A 26,910-nucleotide genomic window follows, 5' to 3' on the forward strand; every position below is an offset into this window, starting at 1 on the left:
CTAGCATTAACTTCAGTTCATCCGGCCTAGTTAATAGCCATTTTCTTGCTTGATTCCTCCAGATGATAATGGACTCATTGAAAGGCATGGTGGTCTAGCCCACCCTTCTTCCCCAGTGCCTTGGACAGTGCCTTGGACAGTACCTTGCACAGAGTAAGTGCTTTAAGTGCCTGTTCCATTGACTCCAACTGGACTGACCTGTAGAAAAGAAGGTTCCAGAGCCTGAGACCAAGCCAGTGACACAATAGTTTTATTTGAGGCCTAAAAGCACATGTTTCCATCATTTAGGGTGGGGTTTACTTTGGGGTCCTGGTTTCTAAGATAAGACTTCATGTCCCCCTCTATCTATCACAGCTTCTAGAGAAATGAATCAGAAAGGGTACAGCTGGGAAAGAAAATCATGATTTGCTGGGAAGTTGCAAAGAAAGGGAAGAGTTTATTCAAGTTAGTGTATGCGTAACAAAGCCCCAAGGATGAAGAGAGTGGCATGGGGGAAAGGTCAGTGAAGTGGTCCTCTCCTGTTCACGGCAAGGACTCACCCCCAAACAGGGGCAGCAGGGCGGACTTGGCAATGGTGACTCAGCAAGGCCTCAGGACCAAGGGCTCCCCACCTCCCTCCCTGGATTCTCTATTCAACCACCCCTCCCCCCTGAGGAATTAAAGAGGAAGGACGGCCTCCTACGTCATGGACACTGCTACTTGTTCGATGAAGCTGGCCAGGTTTATGTCCCGCTCTGAAAGGCCTGCACACTCATGGGTGCTCAGGGTGATGTGGACCTGAAACAAAACCAGAAATTCACAGCCAGCTGACTCCACTGATGTAACTCACGAGCAGAGGAGTGTCACCAGCTGTCAGGCTGTCACACTAGGAGTTCCAGAAGAGTAGATGGTCACTGCTCTCCCACAGGCTGCCTTCCAGACAACTGGTGATAGGTCTAACAACAGTGCAGAACTGTCTTCTACGCCATCTCTCCTTGAATGTTTTTCAAGAGCCACCTAAGAGCTAAAAATAAGACCAAAAGCCAGCTCCAGCTCCTAAATACTATCAATTTACACATAGCCTTTTCCAAGCCTTAATGTTAGTATAAACAGTCCAGCATAGCCCTTGGCACATGGTAGGCACTTAATGATGGTTGCTCTGCATGCGTTTCTTAATTCAGGTTTATTACTTTTCCATTCTTTCATACCTCCAGGAAGACTTAAGCTATTTATGGTGATTAACAATGAGTAAGTGTGCCTGTCTCCCACAGCCTTGCCTTCCAGCTGCTAACCAAAAGGTTGGTAGTTCAAATCCACCAGTTGCTCCTTGGAAACCCTATTGGTCAGTTGTATTTTGTCCTATAGGGTCACTATGAGTTGGAATCGACTCGATGGCTACGGGTTTGGTTTAATGTCTACTTTAGCCACAAATATCTCACCAGTGATTTCATTTGCATTTCTTCCATTTGCAACGAGACTGAATATTTTCCAGGGGTGTCTGTGCTGCAATCTTGAGATCAGGAAGAGATGGATGGGGCAGGATGAGTGGACAGACAACCTAGGAGCGCAGAGTTGGAGTTCTCATAATTTGGATGTCACTCACCTTGTTGTACACATTAAACCACTCAGGATGGTGGTCCAGTTTCTCAGCCTGCAGGGCCACCCTTGTCATGAACCCAAAAGCCTATTGAATGAAGAGAGACCTAGATTAGTGTTCTGAGAGAGAGGAGCAGCTTAAGGCCTTGGTGCAGGAGGACAGACTAGCCTGTTACAGGGAGACCCCTGGAGCTGTCATCACCTCCCCCTGGCATCCTGTCACTGTTCTGAGGCTTGAGTTTAAGGTTGTCTTTCTGCAGCAGGAAGAAAGTCATGTTACCAGGACCACTAACAAGGTTGGACATGCCAGAAGAGGTTGGTTCTTGGTGAATCTCTGGCCATCTACGAACATGTCCTCAGACCTACATCCCTGCTTCCAGGCAGGGCCCTAGAATCTCTGAGGCTCTTTCCTAAGAGTTCCAGGTAGGGAAAGCCCAAGACCCATCTCCCCACTCTCCAACCCCCAAAGATGACACTTTCCAAGTAAGTTAGGGAAGTTCATTTCCTCACTGGCACAGGGCCCAAATAAACTAGGTTAGAGTCGTATCTGATAGTCATGCTACCATGACATTAAGGAAGAGAACAAGTTCTGGAGCATGACCCCATCAGCCCTAGTGTCAAAATTCTGTCCCACCCTGGCCCCATACCCTATTGAAGTCTTTGAAATGGAACTGCTTGAAGATGGCATCGCGGCCTTCCACCTCATTCCACCCCACAGCCCTCAGGTTTGGCAGCAGCTGGTCCCTCTCCTCGGCGCTTAGCCTGTGTGCTTTGCCAGCCTGGGAGAGGAAAAAACAGGCCAAAGGGCATTTATTTTTACAGGTCAAATGAGAAGGCTCAGACCATTTGGGGAATGTTGCCTCCCCTGGCTGCTCTGGATGCTGGGTGAAAGGTCAAAGAACAGCTAATCTTTAAGCAATAGATTGGGAGGTCTAGAGGGTGGGCCCTGCCCAGGAGGTGGGGTCCTTCCTCATTCACTGATAGGTTCTTAGGTTTGGGGTTTTACACTCCACCCAGAGAGGGAAAATCCATGAGTATAATGCAAATCACTGGGAAGCTATCTGACCCAGAAACACTCCTCCCAACCCCACAAAAGTCTTAGAGGGGGGCCCCTCCGCCTCCCAAACTAAGGTTACATTAATAAGAAAGTAAAAGCAACACCAAACCCAGATGCAAGTGTATTTATTACAACACAATCTTTTAGGAAAAGAGTACCCCCAACTCTCCAGCTTTCCTTTCTATTATCTTTCTTTTCTAGTTCACCCCCATGGCCCGGCTATTACTCATTGTTAGGTGTATTGAAAAGGAAACTGAGGCCTAGGGAGGGGAAATGGCTTGTCTGCTGTTCCCTCCACCCCTACCCCTAGTCAGTGACAGCGCAGGCAGTGTTCTCAGGGTGGTCTGTGGACCACTTGCAGCAGAAATATGCAGATTCCTAGGTCCTGCTCCTGACCACTGAATTGGCATTCCTGGGGGCCTGGTGAAGGAACTGCCATTTCAAACAAGTTTCCCAGGTGATTCTTAGCACACTGCAGTTGACAACCACTGGCACTATATCTAGTAGGTTCTCTGTCACTCTCACCTCGCAGCTTCTAGTCCGAAGCTGCTGGGCTTCAGTTTCTCAGATTTTCCATCTTCTTTTTTTAATTTTTTTTCTATTCTGGGAATAACCTGGTGGTGTAGAGGTTAAGTGCTATAGTTGCTAACCAAAAGGTCAGCAGTTTGAATCCACCAGGAGCTCCTTGGAAACTCTATGGGGCAGTTCTTCTCTGTCCTACAGGGTTGCTATGAGTCGGAATCAACTTGAGGGCAACGGGTTTTTTCTTTTTTTTTTTATTCTGGCAGCTTCTGAAGCCCGGGCCACAGAGTTCAGACCCGAAATGGAAGTCATTTGGCCAAAGGCCAAGATAAACCCCTACCCACACAGCCTGGCTCCCCAGTGTCTGTCTGCAAGACTGTGGGGGACTTCAAGGAGGCAGTGTTCAATTATGTTGTGGGGAGGCCAGAGGAAAACCAGGACCAGCTTCCTAGAGGAAGGAGTTCTTAAGCTCAGCCAAGATAAGAAGTTGCCCTCTACACTGACGGGGTGGTGAGCCATGCTACTCAGAGGGGGAAGAGCCTTAGGCATGGGACACAGTCTGGAGCAGCTGGTTGCTGACTGCAGGCCTGGGTCCTGGAGCGTGGGGTATGGCAGGTGGGTAATGGGATGCTGAGGGGTGACGTGAGGCTATGGGCACCATCACAGACGGCCCTGGAACCCCAGGTCCTGTCATATGTACCTATTGTGCAAAGTGCCCTCAGGTGGCTCAGACTGGCACCATTCAGGCCAGGAGTTGACCCCTCAGAGAATAAATGAAGCAAAGGTCAGTTCTACTGTCTAGGTCTAGGAGCTTAAGGGATCCCAGAATGTAGAATCCAGAGAGAGAATCACCCAAGGGCAGAAACTGATAAAGTACTAAACTGAAAAAAATCACTAAGTCTGGAGAGAGAATGTGAGGGGTGTTAAGTGGTCTGCAGCCCTCAGCCTGACAGCCCTGGGCTGAACTGGCAGGAGAGGTTCAAGCCCCAGTTCTGCCATTTGTCGGCCATGTGGCACTTCACCTCTCTTGGACTCGTGCGGAAAATACGGACAAAAACTTCCACTTCACAGATCAGCACGAGGAGTTAACAGGACAATTTGATAAAGTGCACTGTTACTGCATTTCCTAAAGACTTCTTGGGTTAAGTGGGCTGGCAATGGGCCTGGCAGGGTTTGGGTAGGCCTGGAGGGGCACTGCCAGGCACTGATAGATCAATCTTTTCCTCTCTCCTGAAGACTGGTGTCCCCCCTCCCTCGCCAAACTGATCTGATCTGGCCCCTCTCCTCCTCTTCAGTGGTTACCGAGATGGCAGTGCTTACTCGGCGTCATCCACGCAACCTTCTCTCTATTCCGAAGCTTGCCCTTCTCAGTGCTAATAAGCCTGGTCCATGTATCCAGGCAACCAGATGGCCGGAAGTCAGCCCAGGCACCCAAATCCACTGTTCACTCCTTTGGCTCTGAGAGGGGTGGGTGGGACTGATGAGTTCCTGGGAGAACGCCCTCTCTCCTCAGAGTCTTCTGGAACCCCCCAAAGCCCACAGCCTGTGGGATCAGGGAGGGGGAAGGGGCCATGTTTGATTAGTAAATTCACCGTCAGGCCTGAACTCTGCCTCCAGCCTAAGCGGGTGTGCAGAGGGATACTGATTACCCGCCCCCTGTGTCTGGGGCCTCCTGCAGTTCACAACAGCCTTACTCACTGCCCCCCAAACCCACCCCCAAGCCACAGTTTTCAAAAGGCCCTCCCTGTTGTCACCGCAGTCCTCACTGCCCCGAATGTGTTGGGGCCGAAATAGGCTGTGTCTAGTAAAGCTTCCTTGATGCCCCCACAGGCTCACCGTCACCTCCCTGGCTGAGGGTGGGAGTGCTGACGCTGAGTCAAGGGCCCAGACCCTCCTGGCGGACAGCTCAGCCCGGAATAAATGGTCCTGGGCCATCATGCCTCCACTGATGGGCCTTGGTCCCAGACAGACGCTGTACCCAGGTGAGGTCAGAAGCGCAATCGAGAAGGGGCAGTACACACGCACGCACAAAAAAGCACACAAATTCAGTCTCCCCCCAGAAGAGAACAGAAACGTGCCACTAACGGGGACGACAACTGCTGGCTCCCTAGGACGCCTCGCCTCACCCGTTCCCTGCTCCCACAGCCCCGCCCCAGCACCGCGGCGCGGAGCGAGCCCTGGCCTGGAAGTCAGAGCCAGGCCTGGGCTCCCGCTCGCGGTTACCCGGCCCTGCACCGCCCCTCTGGGAGCCTCAGCTTCCCCTCGTGCACCCCCAGGAGCTGGGAGCGGGGCGTGAACTCCAGGCGGCCGCTCCGAGACCCGGAAATGCCGACCCTCGCAGCGCGGAGAGCGGCGGGTCCGGCCGCTCCCGGGACCCCTCGGCTGCCGGGGCCCCTCGGCTGCCGGGGCCCCTCCGCTCCCGGGGCCCCTCGGCTCCCGGCCTCGCGGCGGGCCTGGGCCAGGACAGGCTGCCCTCCTCCTCTCCTCCGAGCCCCGGCAGCCGGCCTACCGCGGCCCGCCCTGCCCTCCCTCACCATGTCGGAGCGCGCTGGACGCGGGCAGGCAGCAGGCAGCCGGCCGAGAGGCGAGCGCCGCGGCCAGGCGCACTAGGCGAGCGGGCGGGCGGAACCCGCTCGGGCCGCCCCCGGCCCGCCCCCGACCGGGGTGGAGCCCGCGGCCCGCCTTTCCGTTCGCGCCAGAGCGGCCGACCCAGGTGATGATTAACGCTCACAGCGGCGCACCCGCCGGGGCTCGGCGTCCCTGCAGCGCCTGCCTTTCCTCTTAGCGCCGCCGTCGGTGCGGTTGCTCCAAGGAGTTTGGGGAGTGGTAACCCGGGCTTCAAACGCAGACTTCTGCGTCTGAACCGTGCTCTGCCGCTTAGCAGCTGCGTGATCCTAGACACAGGATGACCTCGCCTTTTCCGTTTTACAAGCACTTTGAGGTGTAAGTGACATATGTTAAACTGCGCATATTCAAAGGGCACAATTTGAGAAGTTTTGAGGTATGTATGCCACCGTCAAGCCATCAGCACAATCAAATTATGAACATATCCATCATCCCTAAAAGTTCCTCCTGCCGCTTTGTAGGCCCTTTCTTCCCGCACCTGCATCGACTGATCTACTTTCCGTCATTGTAGATTAATTTGTATTTTCTATATTCTATAATTTTACGTGAATGGAATCATACAGTATATAATCTCTCTCTCTCTCTTTTTTTGGTCCGACTTCTTTCACTCAGCATGATTGTTTTGAGGCTCGTCCATGTTGTTGCATCTTTCAGTACCCTTTTACGGTCAAGTCGACTCGTGGAAACCCCGTGTGCTCCATAGGGTTTTCAGTGGCTGTAATCTTAGGGCTTCCTGGGCAACGCTGGGTGGATTCCAACAGTTAGTAGTCAAGTGCAAGCTATTTGCACCATTCAGAAAGCCAGCATGTGTCAATAGTTCCTTTTTATTGTAAATAATTTTAAAAAATTATTTTATAGTATTACATGCTATGGATATGCTACAATTTGTTTATCCATTCATCTGTTGATGGACATTTGGATTGTTTCCAGTTTGGGGCTATTACAAGTCAAGCTGCTCTGACCATTTGTGTACAAGTCATTGTATGGGTATATGCTTTCATTTCTCTTGGCTAAATATCTAGGAGTGGAATTGTGACTAGGTCTGTTTGTAACTTTTTAGGAAACTGCCAAGCTATTTTCCAAGGTGGTTCTATCATTTTACATTCTCAGCAGCAGCATAGGAGAGTTCCAGTTCCTCCACATCCTTGTCAACACTTCCTATGGTCTGTTCCTTTCATTTTAGCCACTCTAATTAGTGTCTAGTGGTTTTGAGTTTCCTTAAGGACTAATGATATTGAACATCTTTTCCTGTGCTTATTTGCCATAGGTAAATCTTTGGTGAATTGCCTGTTCAAATTTCCCGCCCATTAAAAAAAAAAAACAAAAACCTGGATTGTTTCCTTTTTGAATTTTGAGAGTATTTTATTTGGGATACGAGAACTTCATCAGATATATGGTTTGCAAATATTTTGTTTGCATTTTCTTACAGTGCCTTTCAAAGAGCAAAAGTTCTTAATTTTATCTGATAAACTTCAATTTGTCAAATGTTTCTTTTGTGAATTGCTATTTTGGTGGTGTTGCTAAAAAATCTTTGCCTAACCTAAGGTCACATTTCTCCTATGTTTTCTTCTAGAAGTTTTATAGTTTTCAGTTTTACATTTAGGTGTATGATCCATTTTGAGTTAATTTTTTTATATGCTGGGAGTTAAGGACCCAAATTCACTTTTTGTATATCAATATCCAATTGTTTCTCCACTGAGTTGCCTTTGTACCTTTGTAAAAAAGTCAGTTAACCCTTTATATGTGAGTTTATTTCTGGGCTGTCTATTCTGTTTCATTGATCTATTTGTCTATCTTGACGTCAATACCACACTGTCTGATTACTGTTGCTTTATTATGTCTTGAAGTTGGGTAATATAAATCCTCTAATATTTAACTTTTTTTTCTATTAGCTTTTTATCCTTGTACTGTTATTCCTCTGCCCCCAGTAGCAACCTTTCTTATGTGTTAATGTGTGTTTTTGTTGTACATATCCTTGCAAAATGCATATTGTTTCATCTGTATGTATTTTCAATTTATGTAAATGGTATTGCATTACATATATCATTCTGTTCATTACAAAACAGAATGCTTAGTGGAAAATTAAGATTCATTCATGCTGCTCTATGTGTACTTAATCTGTGGCTTCTAACTGGTGCTTAGTATTCCATAGTGAGAATCCACCATGGTGTATTATTCTACCAGTGATGGACACTCAGCTTGGCCCCCAACGGTCTGCCATTATCACTGCTACTACCCAAGGCCTTGAATACATGCACACACACATACAAAGTAAAACAACCAAGAAATGATGCTGCAGTGGACATCCTCCTTTAATAGCTACCTGGCCTGTGAGAGTGTTTCTTAGGCGACTTAGATATATATAAAAAAACATCTCTATAAATCCAGCAGTTCCTCTTATGGGTACATATATCCCAGAATAGTTTCATATTCTGTCCAGATGGCTGTACCAGTCCTTCTTCTCACCTGCAGTGTGTGAGGGTTCCTATTTCCCTACGTTCCTCATGCAAACATACTCACACTTGGTATTATCCAGCATTTTAATTTTTGCCAGGCTAATAGGTATAAAATGATAGCTCGCTGTTTTACTTTGCACCTTTCTGATTACGAATGATTTTGAGCACCTCTTCATAAGCTTGTTAGTATTGAGGGTTACTGTTTGTAAATTGCTTTTTAATATCTTTGCCCGTTTAAAAAAATGTAGAATGCTCTCTTTTTTTAGTTGATTTGTGGGAGTTTATATTTAGACATTAATTGCCTCTCAGTTTTAGATACTGCAGGTATCTCCTCAATCCTGCCATCTGTATGCTAACTTCTCCATGATTTCCTTCGTTGCCAGAAATATTGTATTGTGATATAATATGATCCATCTTTTTTTTCCTCTGCCCTGTGATTTTGTGCTTTTGAAGCTTTATTCGATAAGTCCTTTCCCACTCCTGTCACAAAAATATTCTTCTACCTTTTCTTCCCTTAACTTTACAGTTAGATAAATTTAAGACCTGTTGTCATCACTGGTTGCCATTGAGTCTATTCTGACTCGTAGCACCGTGCGTTACTGAAGAGAACTGCTCCATGGGGTTTTCTTGACTTTAATCTTAACGGAATCAGATTTCTGGAACTTTTCTTCCATGGTATCGCTGGGTGGGTTTGAACCACCAACCTTTAGGATAACAGTTGAGCGCAAACTGTTTGTACCAGCTAGGGACCTAATTTAAGACCACCATATGAAGATTCCCTTTTGTAAGTTAGTATGTTAGCTTGTTTTCAAAGATGGCTCTCCAGTGAGCCTTGACTCCCAGTATTCACACCCTGAGTGGCTCTCTCCCATACTGGATCTGGGCTGCCCGTATAACTACTTAAATGTGGTAGAAGTGTCACTATGTGATTTCTGTGTTTAATCAAAAGAAACCTTATCAATTCTGCTTTGTCTCCTGGAATTCTCACTTTTGAGCTGCTCCTTGTCAGAACCCATGTGTAACCTAACTATCAGAAGCCGTCTAACTTCAAGAGGAGAGATGAGAATCAAGGTCAGCACAAAGCTGGTTCCTGTGAAGTGGAGGTCAGACATACCTCCACTCTCCAACTTTTTCACCATTTCTGACACCAGCCGTCAACCCCCACCCCCGCCCCTGCACCCTTTATTTCTCTGCAGGGTTCCATAATTCATTACAGTGGCCACATAGAACTCACAGACCATACTCATGATTATGCGGTTTGGGAAATAACAGGCTGCAACTCGGGGTCAGGATCAAATTGGAAGTAACAGGATACAACTCAGGAAACAGGATATGGTTCTGTAATCAGGATAGCTTCCAGCCAAGATAGCTCAGATTCTTCTCGATTGTGCCTGTACAAAGTCCATTCTCTGTACCTCCGTCCTGCGTGGGCAAGTGTTACAGTTCTTTAGCTCTGCCAACAAGTGCCTGGAGATACCCTGCTCCACCAGCAAGTCCCCTGCCTGAAGGCTTACAGCTCCCTCTCACTCAGTGGGTTGTCAAGCACACTGCAACCGCCTTGTGCTGGTCTCCTGGTTCCCGCTGGTACCGCTGCTGCTGGGCTGTGCTGTGCTTGCTGCCAGCTCCCCTCATCTCACACTGTCTTCAGTATTACAGCTCTCTCTATGCTGTGTCTAGCACATTCTCGGTGCAGGGACCCCAGGTCCAAAGAACATGCTCCACTCCAGGCTTTTCTTGATGTCTTGATGGTAGTGAGGTCCCCCCCAACCTCTGTGGGATTGGCTCTTATATTCAATTTCAAGGCACGTCCCTCCCAGCCAGACCATGAACTGACCAGTCCCTTCAGTAGACCACAGTCACTGAATTTGCATAGTAAACTGACCAATCCCTTTGCAAGAGTTTGGCCTAGCCAATCATTTTGGTGGAATTATAAACCCAAAGCCAGAAAGACCATATATAAGAGAAGCTCACTGTGCTTCACCATCCGTCATGTGGTGAGATGCCCAGGTCACATGGAGAGGCCACATGTACTGTTCTGGTCCACAGCCTCTGTGAAGCTCCCAGCTCACGGCCAGAATCATCTGCTGGCCACGTGAACGAACCCCCTCTTGGACATCCAGGCCAGTCAAACCTTCAGATGACCTCTGCCCTCAGCAGACATCTGAGTGCAATCATACACCAGACCCCAAGCGAGAACAGCCCAACAGAGACCAGTCAACCCATGGAACCAAGAGAAATCAGAATACATTTTTTGTTTGAAGCCACCAAGTTTTGGGGTATTCCCCTTGCACCAGTAGGTAACAAGTAGAAAAATTCGCACCTGAAGTGGAGTGCTGCCTGAAACATGTAGTGCTAGTTTGGGTACAGGTGGTGGGAAGAAGGTAGAAGGAAGGCTTTCGACTTCCACCCAGGATGTGAAAAGCCGGAGAGAGCATTGCTTCCACACTAATAATGATGAGAAATAATGATAAAAGACAGGAGTATTCCTGAAAGGCATTCCTATAACCAGGACGGCTAGCAATAACTTATCTATGAGTGAGAGTGACTAAGAATCACTGCACCTAAATTAAATGGATCCCCAACTCAACTTGCCTTTACCCAGACCCTAAACATGCCCACATCTGTTCCTATGCAACCCAACGTGAGGGGAGTATGAAATGGAGAGAATTTGTCTGAAGAAAGACAAGGGTCTCAATCTATTGCACTTAAAATGTATTTCTTTTGAAAATTTTGCCAAAACATCTAACCATGAGAGTGCTGGTTCTTCATTCAAGTGAAGGACCCTGAAGCTTAGGCTTTGTTTGCTTCCCAGTGAATCCACCCCTGCCAAGGAGCCTTTGCTATGGAACCCCACTCAGTTCCTAACCACTCTTTATTTGGTCCATTGTCTCAGTATTTCCTTTCCCTTGCTCCTGAAGGATAAAAAATAGTACATCTCTGAATCTCCCAGTGTGTCTGGTCCTCTGCCTTACACTTAGTACCTTCTCAGCAAATGTTTCCCAAATCCATGTTTGTATATTATTTTTTGGTAGTTTGAGATAGCTACTGAGCAACAAAATCAGCGATGTTTAAGAAACACTGTTTGACAATGACAGCTCTGAGACTCTACCGTTTATATTGTTGTTGTTAGTTCCCATTGAGTTGGTTCCAACTCACGGAGACCCATGTACAACAGAATGAAATGTTGCCCAGTCCTGTGCCATCTTAACACTTTGTTGGTATTGTCGAGTCTACTGTTGCGGCCAGTGTGTGTTTTGAGTGCCTTCTAACCTAGGGGGCTCACCTTCGAGCACAGTATTGGACCGTATTCTGTCGTGATCCACAGGGTTTTCACTGGCCAATTTTTGGGAGTAGGTCACCAAGCCTTTCTTTCTAGCCTGTGTTAGTCTGGAGGCTCTGCTGAAACTTGTCCACCATGGGTGACCCTGCTAGTATTTGAAATACTGGTGGCATAGCTTCCAGCATCATAGCAACACGCAAGCCACCACGGTATGACTAGCTGACAGATGGGTGGTGGAACATTTATATAGTACTAATTACTGATATTTTGTCAGGTCCTGTGCTAAGAATTTAAAATGTAAAAAAAAAAAGGATTTTTTTTAATTTAAAAGGACAACATATTCATAGTGAGCAAGCAAAACAAAACAGGGACGCTGTGGTTGAGCATAAAAAGAAAGGTAAAGCTCCTTCCCCACCCTGCTGTATACCCAAGGTCACCACAGGCCTACATGGTCCAGGGTCTCCATAGGCCTACATGGTCCAGGGTCACCATAGGCCTACATGGTCCAGGGCCACCATAGGCTATGGAAGTAACACCTGTTCTAAAAGCCTGGCTCCTTCACTTTCTTAATTGTGGAATCTTGAGCAAGTTACTTAACTTTTGGAGCATCAGTTTCCTCAACTCTATAATGGGGATAATAATAATAATCCCTGCCTTGTAGGATTATTGTAATGATTAAAGGAGATAATCTATGTAAAGGGCCTGGCATTGCCACTGTTGTTGTTTGGTACTGTCGAGCTGGTTCTGACTCATAGCAACCCTATGTACAACAGAACGAAACACTGCCTGGACCTACGCCATCCTCACAGTCGTTGTTATGATTGAGCCCATCATTGCAGCCACTGTGTCAGTCCATTTCATTGAGGGTCTTCTTCTTTTCTGCTAACCCTGTACTTTACCAAGCATGATGTCCTTCTCCAGGGACTGATCCCTCCTGACAACGTGTTCAAAGTATGTGAGACAGAGTCTCACCATCCTTACTTCTAAGAAGAATTCTGGGTGTACTTCCTCCAAGACAGATTTGTTCATCCTTTTGGCAGTCCATGGTATATTCAATATTCTTTGCCAACACCACAATTCAAAGGTGTCAATTCTTCTTTGGTCTTTCTTATTCATCACCCAGCTTTCGCATGCATATGATATGATTGAAAATACTATGGCCTGGGTCAGGCACACCTTAGTCTTCAAGGTGACATCTTTGCTTTTCAACACTTTAAAGAGGTCCTTTGCAGCAGATTTGCTCAATGTGATGCGTCTTTTGATTTCTTGTCTGCTGCTTCCATGGGTGTTGATTGTGGATCCAAGTAAAATGAAATCCTTGACAACTTCAGTATTTTCTCCATTTATCATGATGTTGCTTATTGGTCCAGTTGTGAGGATTTTTGTTTTCTTTATGTTGAGCTGCAATCCATCCTGAAGGCTGTGGTCTTTGATCTTCCTCAGTAAGTGCTTCAAGCCCTCTTTGCTTTCGACAAGCAAGGTCGTGTCATCTGTATAACGCAGGTTGTTGATTAGTCCTCCTGCAATCCTGATGCTGCGTTCTTCTTCATATAGTCCAGCTTCTTGGATTATTTGCTGAGTATGTAGATTGAATAGGTATGGTGAAATGATACAACCCTGATGCACACTGTCTTGGCTATCTAGTGCTACTCTAACAGAAATACCACCAGGTGGATTGCTTTAACAAAACGAAATTTATTTTCTCACAGTCTAGTAGGCTAGAAGTCCAAATTCAGGGCGTCAGTTCCACGGAAGGCTTGCTCTTTCTGTCAGGTCTGGAGGAAGGTCTTTCTCGTCATCAATCTTCCCCTGGTTGAGGAGCTTCTCAGGCATAGGGATCCCAGATCCAAAGGACGCTCTCTACTTCTGGTGCTGCTTTCTTGGTGGTATGAGGTCCCCAACTCTCTGCTTGCTTCCATTTCCTTTTATCTCTTGAGAGATGAAAGGTGGTGCAGGCCACACCCCAGGGAAACTCACTTTACATTGGATCAGGGAGGTGACCAGAGTCAGGGTGGTGTTACAATCTGACCCTCATCCTCTTAACATAAACGTATAATCACAAAATGGAGGACAAACACAGAATACTGGGAATCATGGCCTAACCAAGTTAATACACATATTTTTGGGACATGCTTCAGTCCATGACATACATCTTTCCTGACTTTAAACCATGCAGTATCCCCTTTTTCTGTTTGAACAACTGCCTCTTGATCTATGTACAGTTTCCTCATGAGCACAATGAAATGTTTTGGAATTCCCATTCTTCACAATGTTATCCATAATTTATTATCATCCACACAGTCAAACGCCTTTGCATAGTCAATAAAACACAGGTAAACATCTTTCTGGTATTCTCTGCTTATAGCCAGGATCTATCTGACATCAGCAATGATATCCCTGGTTCCATGTCCTCTTCAGAATCTGGCTTGAATTTCTGGCAGTTCCCTGCCGATATATTGCTGCATCTGCTTTTGAGTGATCTTCAGCAAAATTTTATTTGCGTGTGATATTAATGATATTGTTCGATAATTTCTGTATTTGGTAGGATCACCTTTCTTTGGAATAAGCATAAATATGGATCTCTTCCAGTCAGTGCTCACTCATCTCTGCCAAGAAATTTGAAAGACAGCTACCTGGCCAGCCAACTGGAAGAGATTGCCACCTATGTCCTCTCAATGCCACACCGAAGTGTTTGGAATTTCCCCAGAGGGGGCCCCCTGAGGGCTTTGAGCATGGGAAGGACACATTCACAGTTTTGCTTTAGATGGATATCCACGGGGGCCATCTAGGGTGTGGATTGGAGGTAACCTGCTAGGATCAATATCTGTAGACCAGAACAAGGTAAAGAGGGCCTGAACTGAGGCACTGGAAGTAACAGTAGAAAACGGGTAACCCTGCAGAGGCAGAATCTTGGCACGGAATGGGCAGCCACAAGTTGACCCATTATCCTGTATAAAAACCCTGTCGGCTGTGACAGAAGGTTGGGACAGCCACTTCATAGAAGGCTATGTTACTAGAAGTATGACGTACAAACCAAAGGAGTTGAGCATTTCAGTGAGCTCTGCACAGCCGTGACCACCTCTGGAGAGCTGGAATCCTGCTGGACTCCTCACCTTAAGAAGGAAGTCAACACATTTGAGTTTTTCCAGAGCACTGGAAGAGTCATGGGGATTGTGCATAGACATTTGTGCATGTGTGGGAAATGCTCCTAAAATCAAAATTGCTGGGTGGAGGAATGTTCTTTTAAATTGCCCTAAAATTTGTTATACAATTTACATCAGGCCCAGCAGAGAGTGCCTATTTTGCATATCTGCCCAATACTGGCTATACCACTATCATTTTAATTTGCGTTTTCTGATTATAAATGGCGTTGGCTGTGATTTCATAAGTTTCTATTTGTACTTTATCTTGTTTGAATTGCTTGTTCATATCTTTTGCCCATTTTTTTTTTGGGTTGTCTTTTTCTTACTGATCTGTAAGATAACAGCTGCTTATCTACTATACAAAAACCATTGCCATTGAGTCGATTCCGACTCATAGCGACCCTACAGGACAGAGTGGAACTGCCCCATAGTTTCCAAGGAGTGCCTGGTGGATTCGAACTCCCGACCTTTTTGGTTAGCAGCTGTAGCACTTAACTACTACACCACCAGGGTTTCCTATCTACTATAAAAAAATAGGTGCTGTAAATATTATCTCACAATTTCATTTGCTTTTTAGGTAAGTGACATAGAAAAATATTTAGTTTTAAACAATGAAATCTACCTGACTTTCCCTTTATGGTTTCTGGATTTCATATCTTGCTGAGGAAGGCATTCCTCACCCCAAAATTAAAATATATTCAATGATAAAATATGTTTAGATTATTAATCGATCTGGAATTTACTTTTGAGCAAGATGTGAGATATAATAATAAAATTAATTAATGTTTTTAATATTAAAAATAAAATTTTTGTTATTATTTTATTTTCCAAATAGATAAAACAATCATACTGTACTGTTTTTTTAATACATAGAATAGTCCATCCTTTCCCCACTGATTTGAAATGGCACTTTTGCAATATGTTACATTCCCATAATTCCCATAGCTTGGTTTCTGGATACTTTGTTCTGTTCCTTTGATCCGCCAACTCTACCTTGTTTTAATAACTTTAGCTTTGTAGTTCATTTTGATATCTGGTAAATCAAGTCCCATCTCATTTTTCTTCTTTTTCAAAACATTCTTGGTTGTTCTTGCTTGTTTACTCTTTTAGATGAGCTTTCAAATCAGCTTGTCAAGTTCTATAAAAATCCTTTTAGGATTCAGATTGGGAATGCATTGAATTTATAGATTTAATTTGAGGAGAATTGACATCTTCATAGTACTGAGTTTTCCCATCCCAGAGCACGATATATCACTCCATTTATTCAGACCTTCTTTTATGTCCTTCACTAAAGTTTTATTGTGTTCCTCATATAGGACTTGGCCATTTCTCATTAAATTTATTCTTAGATATTTTATAGTCTGGGCTGGCCGTTGTACAAGGGGTATTTTTCTATTACATTTTCTAATTGCTTATCGCTGGGTGTATAGGAAAGGTGTGCATTTTGATGTGTCGATATTCTCTCTAGTCATGCTGATGATCCCTCTATTTAGTTCTGATATTTTTCAGTGGATTAGACCCAGGTATGCCTGTTCCACATGGGATGGGCTGCCCTGAAGAGCAGAGAGCTCTTTTGGGCCTGGATGACAGTATTTGGATCCGCTGACCTCTACTAGGGCTGCCATAGGGACTGTTGCATCGGGTAGACCAGATGACCCTTAGATCTCTTCCTCTTCTAGATTTCTAAGAGTTGGTAATTCTGGTCCCTGTGGCTATTTTCATGCACTATCTCCCAAATTACAAGATGTCAACAGCAAGTTCCCTTCTCTCCTTCCCTCTTTTCCTTCTTCAGCTGCACTTTGTTTGATTTCTACATGCCAAACACTGTGTCAAGCTCTGGCAAAGCAGAGAAGGAGGTTATTGAGATGATAGTTGGAGGTATAAGTGTTTCACACGCTTGGGATGCAGGCAGTGTCGCTTTATACCCATTGCCGTCGAGCTGATTCCAACTCATAGCAACCCTACAGGACAGAGTAGAACTGCCCCATAGGGTTTCCAAGGCTATAATCTTTATGGAGGCAGACTGCCACATCTTTCTCCCCTCAAGCAGCTGGCAAGCTTGAACTACTAACCTTTCGGTTAGCAGCTGAGTGCTTAACCACTGTGCCACCAGGGATCCTAGTGTCACTTTAAATATTCTCAAATTAAATTAAAATGTGGTAGAGACCACTGCCCCCAGTTGGCTGGAAATACAATATATATTTCTGGGGTTCCTCCCCTACCTCCCCTCTCTAGATCCTTCAGGAAACCCTGGGACTCACACAGTCCCAAAAGGAAGGGCTTCCCTTCTTACCTAGCCAAGAGCCCCGGCGCCTTTCCCAGGCTGCTGCCCTTGTCTTTGCTCCCCTCTGCACAGTGCAGCTGTAGGGCCCTGGACCTCTCTTCCGTGGTGGATGCTTCTGCTCGAGGAGAGTCTTCCCCAGACTCCTGCCTGGAAGCAGCAGCTCCATGAACAACTGCCTTCTCTGAGAGTACTCCAAGGAGGGCTCCTTTCCTTCAGCAACCAAGGCTGCTCCTTAGGAACCCTCTCAGCAGTTCTCTTCCAAGGTCACGCAGACTCAGAGCTGGTGGGCAGGGGCAGCAGGTCAGGCCTGTCCCCAGTGAAACCTTCAAATGGCCACCTCTGGCCCCCTTCCTAGGCCCACAGAACCACCACGAGGGCTGCTGCTTTCCTCCCCCCACGCACCTCTCCCAGGAGAACATGGTTACCTCTCAGAGGGGCCTAGAGCATGGTTCTCATCCTGAAGATGGGGGTGGGGGTGGTGATTTTGTCTCCCAGGGGACTGTTGGCAATGTCTGGAGACATTTCGAGGTCTCACAACCAGGGAGGTGGATGCTACTGACATCTAAGGGGCAGTGACGAGGAATGCTGCTAAACAGCATACGATTCACAGGACAGTCCCTCAAAACAAAGAATTATCTGGCCCCACATGTCAGATTGAGAAACGCTGATGAACTTTCTACTTAATTCTAATATTTTTTAGTGTATTAGAAGAATGTTGAGCCAGTCAACATTGGTGTAGTGCAATGTTGTCCAGTAGAAATATAATGGGAATCATAAAATAGAGCCACATATGCAATTTAATATTTTCTAGTAGCCACATTAAAAAAAGGTAAAAAGAAACCTGTGTGGTACAACGGATTGCTTTTATATGGCCTTTCTCACCATGGTCTTGTAACTCCTACCGCATGATTGTGTGGGACTATGCAAATAAGATGCTTGGGACCCACTAAGGGAATTGGACAGCTTGCTAATAATGTAAAGAAGGTGCATGGAATGCTTGTGGGTGTAGGGCTGTGCAAATAAGGTATATGGAACCCTAACAAGGGGATCGGTCAGTTTTGGCATCATGCTGGCATTAAAATGAGCCATCCCAGAGGCAGAAAGGGGGGCTTCACTAGTACCAAGAAAGAAGAGCTAGGAGTGGAGTGTGCCCTTTGGCCTTAGGATCCCTATGCTGAGAACCTCCTAGACCCAGGAGACAGAGAGCTGTAACACTGGAGACAGAGACAGCGAGAAGCAACAGCAGAGAAACAGCAGCAGCAGAGGCAGCAGAACCAGGAAACTGGCTAGAGATGATGCAGTGGGTTTCTCAGCCCACAGAGTGAGAAGGCTAAGTGCCTTTGGACAGGAGGCTTGCTATGGAGTGGGGTGCCTCTGGGCATTTGGTGGAACTAGGCTCACTGACCCACAGAGCAAGACAGCTGAGTGCCTTTGGGCCAAGGCTCACTGACGGAGTAGGGTGCCCCTGGGCACTTATTGGTGGAGCTAAGGAGCTTTGCAATACTTGGCTGAGCAGGGTGGAAGCCAGGCTGAGGGACCAAGGGCCAGAGAGAGCCCTCTCAGCGGGTACGACTGAGAAGAGGCTGTCCTGATTGAAGAACTGTACCCTGAGTCGTTTCTGATCCTGAATTGTAACCTGTTACTTTCATAAATTCCATAACTATGAGTATGGTCTGTGAGTTCTGTGTGGCCATTGCAGCATATTTTTGGACCCAGCAGAGAAGTAGAGAGTGTGGTGGGAGGGGTGGCTGGTGCCAGACTTGGTAAAAATTTTGCAGAGAGGAGGCATGTCTGACCTCTGCCTCATAGGAATCAGCCTTGGGCTGTTGATCTTGATTCTCCTTCCCCCTTGTGAAGTTAGAGGAGGTCAGATGCCCTTGCCACTACCTCATTTCTACAGTTGGCATCAGAAGCGGAATTTGTTCCAGTTGCTCCAGACTCATGGAAGCATGGGACTTTGTAAGAAAAAGAACGAAGGAATGTGGGAAGTGAAACTTTTGCTTCTTAGATGGTTACTTTGTGGTTACTTTGTTGTTACCTGTAATGGCCACAAGGAGAGTAACAGATATTATGCTACAGCTGAGGGCAGAAGAGCGCATCTGGAGTGACTTGGGGCAAAAGCCAGGCTGGTTAAGCAAGATGATTGATGGAGGTCAGGGTTTTCTGGTTGGACCTGGCCAGAGGCCCAAGGGCACTTGCATATGAATGGGAAGATAATCAAGGTATGGAGAAGAGAAGATGAAACCGGAATGTTTTTAAAAGGGTTATGTGTTTATTTAAATGTATTATGGATGTTGAATGTTTCTCCTACGTGGTGTTGGAAAACATACCTACATGTACGATGGAAATGACTGTTGGATATTATAGATAACAGAAAGAGTGTAACTGTGCCTTTAGCCAATAATTGACTGGATATGCTAAAAGAGGAACTAGGATTTTCACAAAAGAAACAGGCTTTTGTATGAATGCAGTAGCCCGGTGTATAGAGTATTGGAGTCTTAGGTCGAAAGCCTGATTCTTACCCAGAACCTTCAGGATCGGTAAATTTGCACTTGAAAAGACATGCAGACCCACTCAGAACTTCTGGGAGACCAGGAAATTTGCATTTGAAGGAACGACTTGCAGAGCAAAAAAAAATTACTGTTTTGCTTTTTGAATTTTGAGCAAGAGGTTTGCCTTAGGATGCTTCAAGGCAGGAAAAATCAGTGCCCATTAGAAGAATACCCTTCCAGGACTGCAAGTTAAAGGGAGCCAGCAAGTAGCAGCCTACTATTCTCAATTGTGACTGTCTGGTTCCACTTGATGAGTGGAAGTAGGGGAGGTACAGCAGTGAAGAGACAGGCTGAGTTTGGACATGTTCCATTGGCACCCATTGACTTAGGCCATAGAGGCTAGGGATGAGAGAGAGAGAAAGGGCTGGTTGGTCTGAAGTGCAGGGAGGTGTGTGGACTCCTGAGCCAATGACTGGTACCCATTGACCTAGCTTGGATGGCTAGGGATGAGCTGATCAGAACACGACTGAATGAAGTGAAAGTGGTGTGACACCGTGAGCTGGTATAAATTGCTGCAATTTTATGGCTTGCTATGGACTGGACTTTGCTTATGGATGCAGATGCTCAAACTTCCAACTGGAACAGAAGATTCTTCAGATCAAGGAACATGCTTGTCTCCTCAGAGTACTGGTTTGGTAAAAAAAAAAAAAAAAAAAGTTTGGTAGAGATGGGCAATTTAAAAGTTGGCTATCTAAAAAGAGAGGACATAAAGGCATGAAGTGGCTGGCTTACACACTTTCATGGGTGTGCTTACACTAAAAATGAGCCATTCAGTGGGAACAAGAGAGGATCCCCACTGAATAGTTTTTTCTTTTTCAATGGATCTGGGGAAGAGACAGTGGGAGAAGATGCTTGTCACGGATTGAACTGTGTCTCCCAACAAATATATGTGAACGTGGCTAGGCCATGATTCTCAGTATTGTGTGGTTGTCCACAATTTTGTGATCTGATGTGATTATCCTATGTGTTGTAGATCCTAACCTCCATGATGTCAATGAGGGGGGATTAGAGGCAGTTATATTAATGAGGCAGGACCCAGTCTACAGGATTAGGTTGTATCTTGAGTCAATCTCTTTTGAGATACAGAGGAGAGAAGTGAGCAAAGAGGAGAGGAAACTCATACTGTCAAGAAAGAAAAACTGGGAGTGGAGTATGTCTTTTGGACCTGGGGCCCCTGTGCTGAGAATCTCCTAGACCAGGGGAATATTGATGACAAGATCTTCCCCCAGAGCAAACAGAGAGAGAAAGCCTTCCCCTGGAACTGGCACCCTGACTTTGGAATTCTAGCCTCCTAAACAGTGTGAGAATAAATTTCTGTTTGTTAAAGCCATCTACTTGTGGTATTTCTGTTATAACAGCACTAGCTAACTTAGACAGAATTTGGTACCAAGAGTGGGGTGCCTCTCTAACCGATACCTACAATGTAGAAGCAGTTTTGGAATAATGGGTAGAGGTTGGAAGAATTTTGAAGTGGCTAATAGTAAAATCCTAGATTGCCTTGAAGAGACCATTGGTGGAATTATGGACATCAAAGACAATTCTGGTGAGGGCTTAAAGGAACTATGGGGCAGTTCTACTCTGTCCTATAGGGTCTCTATGAGTTGGAATCGACTCGACGGCAGTGGGTCTTGATAACACTAAAGATGGCACAGGTGGTAAGAAGCAGCAACAGAGAAATGACAGCAGCAGGACCAGGAAACCATCACGAGACAGCACAGGAGCCAACCCTCAGAGCAAGAGAGCTGAGTTCCTGTAGGCAGGAGGCTTCCCGGCGCAGCGGGATGCCTCCATGCATTTATCGGTAATGCTAAAGAGCTTTGTAACACTTGCCCAAGCAGGATAGAGACCGGGCCTGCCCAAGAGGCACAAGGGACCGGGAGACCAAGGAACCAGGAATCAGAAGCTAAAGAGACAAGGAGGATGGGAAGCAGGGATGCCTAGTATCAAAGGGTGGCCTGCTGGGTCTCCAAGGGTGGGGCTACAGCCTCCTGGGTTTCAAAGAGTCAAATTTTCACCAACTTGTTTCCAGAGTGAGGGGTTGCTGGTTCATGAGCACCAGGGGGATGAATCCAAATCCCCTGCCCAAAACTGAGGGAATGGGGCTACCATGCCCAAGGGGCAGAAGAATGGGCCTGCCGGGGCCTAAGAGGTTAGGTCTCCACTCAATGGACTAGGAGAATAGGACCACCTAAAACTGAAGGAACAGAGTTGTTATCCTAGTAGGACTGGAAGACAGAGCTAAAGCCCAGGGCAGGGGGGCCCCACTCAGAATCTGGAGAGCGTGGCCAACACTCAGAGTCTGGAGGGCAGGGCCACTGCCTAAATGGTCTCAGAAAACAGAGGATTGTTTCCAAGCCTTGATAGCTAATGTAATGTGTTCTGCTGACTTTCTTGGTGCCTGTTATCCCTTCTTTCCTTCCAACTTCTCCCATTTGTAATGGAAATGTCTACCTTGTGCCTGTTCCACCATTGCACTTTGGAATCAGATAACTTTTGTTCAAGACTTCACAGATGAAGAATAATTTTGCCCCAGGATGAAATTTGGACTTGGAGTTGATTTAAGACTTTTGGGATGATATGATGGGGGTGAAAGTGTTTTACATGTGCCAAGGGCATGAATTTTGGGGGGCCAAAGGGTAGATGGAAACCCTGGTGGCATAGTGGTTAAGAGCTATGGCTGCTAATCAAAAGGTCGGCACTTCGAATCCATCAGGTGCTCCTTGGAAACCCTGCGGGTTAGTTCTACTTTGTCCTAATAGGGTCGCTATGAGTCAGAATTGACTTGACACCAAATAGTTTGTTTTGTTTTGTTTTAAAGGGTAGAATATCATGGATTGAATTGTATCTCCCTCAAAATATGTGTCAACTTGATTAGGCCATGATTCCCAGTATTGTGTGATTGTCCACCATTTTATGATCTGATGTGATTATCCTATGTGTTGTAAATCCTAACCTCTAAGATGTCAATGAGGCAGGATTAGAGGCAGTTATGTTAGTGAGTCAGTACTCAATCTATAGGATTAGGTTGTATCTTGAGTCAATATCAAGATACCATACCATCAAGAAAGAAGAGCCAGGAGTGGAGTGTGTCCTTTAGATCCAGGGTCACTGCAATGTGAATCTCTTAGACCAGGGGAAGATTGATGACAAAGACCTGCCCCTAGAGCAAATACAGAGAGAAAACCTTTCCTTGGAACGGGTGCCCTGAATTTGGAATTCTAGGCTCCTAAACCATGGAAGAATGAATTTCTCTTTGTTAAAGCCATCCATTTGTGGTATTTCTGTTATAACAGCACTAGCTAACTAAGACAATGCTGAAGATGATATGATTCATTTGTGAGTGTTGATTGTTAACAGGCTTAACAGTGATTGTAAAAGTCATAATTGTAGAAACAGTAACTGTGAAATAGTAGGTTAAGGGGGAGGCACTGCTGGACTGGAGAATAGTGGTCAAACCTAAAGTCCCTTAAATGTTGTGCTATGCTGATACCTTGTAAGACTCAGAGCAAGGGAATAATCTTCTCTCAGTTAAATTTTATCAGAGACCAGAGAGGGTAAAACTGAGACGGCTTTTGGAGAACCTGACTAGATCAGATGGATACCTACGGCAGACCTGAATAGTTGGTATCTGAGTCACCTCACCCTGAGGACTCTTTGCTCCACTGAAGGACTAATCGTTAATGACTTTTAGACTGGTAAAATGATTGAGGGGGGATGTTGTCCTCCCAATATGAAAGAACCATGGCTAGAAAAGCTCAGGGAGTGGCCTGCCGTCTTAGGCTGGGTTCTCTAGAAAAGCGAAATCAGTGAAACGTCCATGGATGGTAGTTCTGGCAGAAGCATTGCATGCAGGGAGGGCAAATCTGTATCCAGAGTGTCTATTCCAGTAAGAACAAAATGTGCTTTCTGTGATGGAAGAGGTCCAATGTAATCAACACGCCACCAGGTTGCTGGCTGATCACCTTAAGGAATGGTGCCATACTGGAGACTCAGAGTTGGTCTCTGCTGCTGGCAGACTGGACACTCAGCAGTGGCTGTAGCCAAGTTGGCTTTGGTGAGTGGAAGTCCATGTTGCTGAGCCCGTGCACAACCTCCGTTTCTGCCACAATGGCTACTTTGTTCATGAGCCCATTGGGCAATGATGTGAGGATGACTGGTTTCTACAGAATACTTCATCCTATTTGCTTAATTGTTAAAGTCCTCCTCTGCTGAGGTCACTCTTTGGTGAGCATTCACATGAGACACAAATGTCTTTCACTTCTTCGGCCCATTCAAAGAGTTCTGAATACATATCTCTTCCCCACACCCGCTTGTTATCAATTTTCCAATCATGATCCTTCCAAGTCCCTGACCACCCAGCCAAACCACTGGCCACAGCCCATGAAGACAATCACACATGTGGCCATTTCTCCTTCCAAGCAAAGTGAGTGAACAGGTGCACTGCTCGAGTTCTGCCCACCGGGAGGATCTCCCTTCACCGCTGTCCTTCAGGGAGATCCCAGCAAGGGGCTGTGGTGCTGCTGCTGCCCACTTTCAAGTGGTGCCTGCATATCACACAGAACCGTCTCAAAACCAGGCACGAGTTTCCTCTTCCTCAGTCATCTGATCCTAAGGAGCTCCCCATGAGGCCATACGTGCAGAGTGGGAGAGGACAGATAATGTGATAGGAGTGAAGGCCATGGGCATTTGAGCCTCTTGCTCATGCAATTATTTGTGCCTTCAGGTCCTGCTCGAGCCATTTAATGATGGAGTGCTGCTGTGCATGTCCAACTTTATGACTCTGTGGGTCAGACAACACCCAGTTCATGATGGGCAGCTCAGGCCACATGGTGACTTGGTGCCCCATGGTTAAGCATTCAATCTCTACTAAAGCCCATTAACAAGCCAAAAGCTGTTCCTGAAAAGGGGAAGATGGCAGGGCTTTGCTCTAAAATCCTGAGTCTGCTCTGTGATTCACCAGTAGGGGCCTGCTAAAGACCCTAAACAGCATCTCTATCTGCCACTGGCACTTCAAGCACCGTTTGATCAGCTGGATCATACGGCTGAAGTGGCAGAGTGGCTTGCATGACAGCCTGAACCTGTTGCAGAGCCTTCTCTTGTTCTGGGCCCCACTCAAAACGAGCAGTTTTGGAATCACTTAATAAATAGGCCAGAGTAACACACCCAAATGAAGGATATTTTGCCTCCAAAATCCAAAGAGGCCAACTAGGCACTGTGTCTCTTCTTTAGTTGTGGCAGCAGCTAGATGCAATAACTTATCCTTCACTTTTGAAGAAATATCTCATCATGCCCCACATCACTGGGCCCCTGGAAATTTCACTGAGGTGGAAGGTGCCTGAATTTTTGTCAGGTTAATTTCCCACTAGTGGCACAGTGGTTCAGAGCTCTACTGCTAACCAGAAAAGGTCAGCAGTTCAAGTCCACTTGCTGCTCCTTGGAAACCCTATGAGGAAGTTCTATTCTGTCCTCTATAAGTCAGAATTGACTTGATGGCAATGGGTTTTTGGTTTAGCATGCAAATATTTTACCAATAAGTCCAGAGTCATAGACATTTCTTCCTTACTAGGTCCAATCAGCATGATGTCATCAATGCAATGGATTAGTGTGATGTCTTGTGAAAGGGAAAAACGAACAAGATTCCTGTAAAGTAAAGGTGTATTGTACAGTAAAGGTGTATTGCTGGTCTTGCCAACTGAAGGCAAACTGCTTCCAGTAGTCCTTCAAAACAGGTATGGAGAAAAAGGCATTAGCCAGATCAATAGCTGCATACCAAGTACCAGGAGATGTATTAATTTGCTCAAGCAATAAAACCACACCTGGAATAGCAGCTGCAATTGGAGTCACCCCCTGGTTAAGCTTTCACTAATCTGCTGTCACTCTCCAAGATCCACCTGTTTTTTGCACAGGCCAGATGGGTGAGTTGAATGGGGATGTGGTGAGAATCATTAGCCCTGCATCTTTCAAGTCCTAATGGTGGCAGTAGTGTCTGCAATCCCTCCAGGAATGCGACATTGCTTTTGGTTTACTATTTTCCTAGGTAGGGGCAGTTCTAATGGCTTCCACTTAGATTTTCCTACCGTAATAGCCCTTACTCTATTTGTCAGAGATCCTCAGTGTGGGGGCTCTGCCAGTTGCTGAGTCTATCTATTTCAATTACAGTTCTAGAACTGGGGAAATCACTACAGGGTGGGTTTGGGAACAGTGGAGTCCATCTCATGTGAGATGGATATGAGCTAAGACTCCATTAATCACCTGATCTCCGTATGCCCCTACTCTGATTGGTGGGCCACAGTGATGTTTTGGGTCTTCTGGAATTAGTGTCACTTCAGAGCCAGTATCCAGTAATCCCTGGAAAGTCTGATTATTTCCTTTTCCTCAATGAACGGTCACTCTTAAAAGACCGTAGATCCCTTTGGGGAAGGCTGGGAGAATGATTAGCAGTATAAAATTTTGGCAGTGTAGTGAGGTCCTTCCTCAAGGGGACCCAGCCTCCTCTTCTATCAAGGGGTTGGCTCAAGTCTGAGAATTGATTGAAGGCCATGACTCTCTATTCTGGCAGTTTGAGTTAGATTGCTGTTCATTTGACCTAAAACTCTTTCACTTGTACAGATCAAATGAATAGTAGATTTCCCATTTATTTCACTCCTAGGGACACCATGACTAAGTAGCCAATGCCATAAGTCTATACAAATCAGGCCAGTCTGATTACTGCTTTGACTTTGCTGTTCATTATGGTTACCATGCCCACCTTGTCTTTGTCAGTTGAGTGCCGCCACTTGGCCCCTACCACCATGGGGTCCAACCAGCCCCATTGTAGTTGTTGTTGTTAGGTGCCATGGAGTAGGTTCCAACTCATAGTGATCCCACATACAACAGAACGAAACACCGCCCAATCCTGCACCACCCTCACAATTGTTATGCTCAAGCCCATTGTTTTAGCTGCTGCGTCAATCCGTCTCATTGAGGGTGACCCTCTACTTTACCAAGCATGATGTCCTTCTCCAGGGATTGGTCCAAAGTATGTGAGATAAAGTCTCACCATGCTTGCCTCAAAGGAGTATTCTGGTCGTACTTCTTCCAAGACAGATTTGTTCATTCTTCTGGCAGTCCATGATATATTCAGTATTCTTCACCAACACCATAATTCAGAGGCATCAATTCTTCTTAGTCTTCTTTATTCGTTGTCCAGCTTTCACATGTGTCATGGATTGAATTGTGTCCTCCCAAAATATGTATATCGATTTGGCTAGGCCATGATTCCCAGTATTGTGTGATTGTCCACCATTTTGCCATCTGATGTGATTTTCCTATGTGTTGTAAATCCCGTATCTATGATGTTAAGGAGGTGGAATTAGCAGCAGTTATGTTAATATTCAGAGGTATTCAAGAGCTGAAGCAAAAAGCAGACAAAAATGA

General features: G+C 45.9%; 1 protein-coding gene across 1 annotated transcript; it reads right to left on the reverse strand.

The window, feature by feature from the left end:
• Window positions 1-234: 234 nt before the first annotated feature.
• PCBD1 (pterin-4 alpha-carbinolamine dehydratase 1) lies at window positions 235-5,796 on the reverse strand. Its single transcript, XM_010589201.3, has 4 exons — window positions 5,689-5,796; window positions 2,223-2,354; window positions 1,583-1,663; window positions 235-777 (listed from the first exon to the last, which is right to left on the reverse strand). The coding sequence occupies exons 1-4, from the start codon at window positions 5,689-5,691 to the stop codon at window positions 679-681; spliced, it is 315 nt and encodes a 104-aa protein (XP_010587503.1). The 5' UTR covers window positions 5,692-5,796; the 3' UTR covers window positions 235-678.
• Window positions 5,797-26,910: the final 21,114 nt, after the last annotated feature.

Source organism: Loxodonta africana, chromosome 16 (assembly GCF_030014295.1).
Source record: "Loxodonta africana isolate mLoxAfr1 chromosome 16, mLoxAfr1.hap2, whole genome shotgun sequence".
Taxonomy (NCBI): Eukaryota; Metazoa; Chordata; class Mammalia; order Proboscidea; family Elephantidae; genus Loxodonta; species Loxodonta africana.

Excerpts from the sequence above, each read along its gene's own strand:
- PCBD1 (XM_010589201.3), bottom strand. Across the intron at positions 1,664-2,222 it reads ATTTCAAAGACTTCAATAGG|GCTTTTGGGTTCATGACAAG; the intron begins GTATGGGGCCAG and ends TTCATTCAATAG. Across the intron at positions 778-1,582 it reads GGTTTAATGTGTACAACAAG|GTCCACATCACCCTGAGCAC; the intron begins GTGAGTGACATC and ends GTTTTGTTTCAG.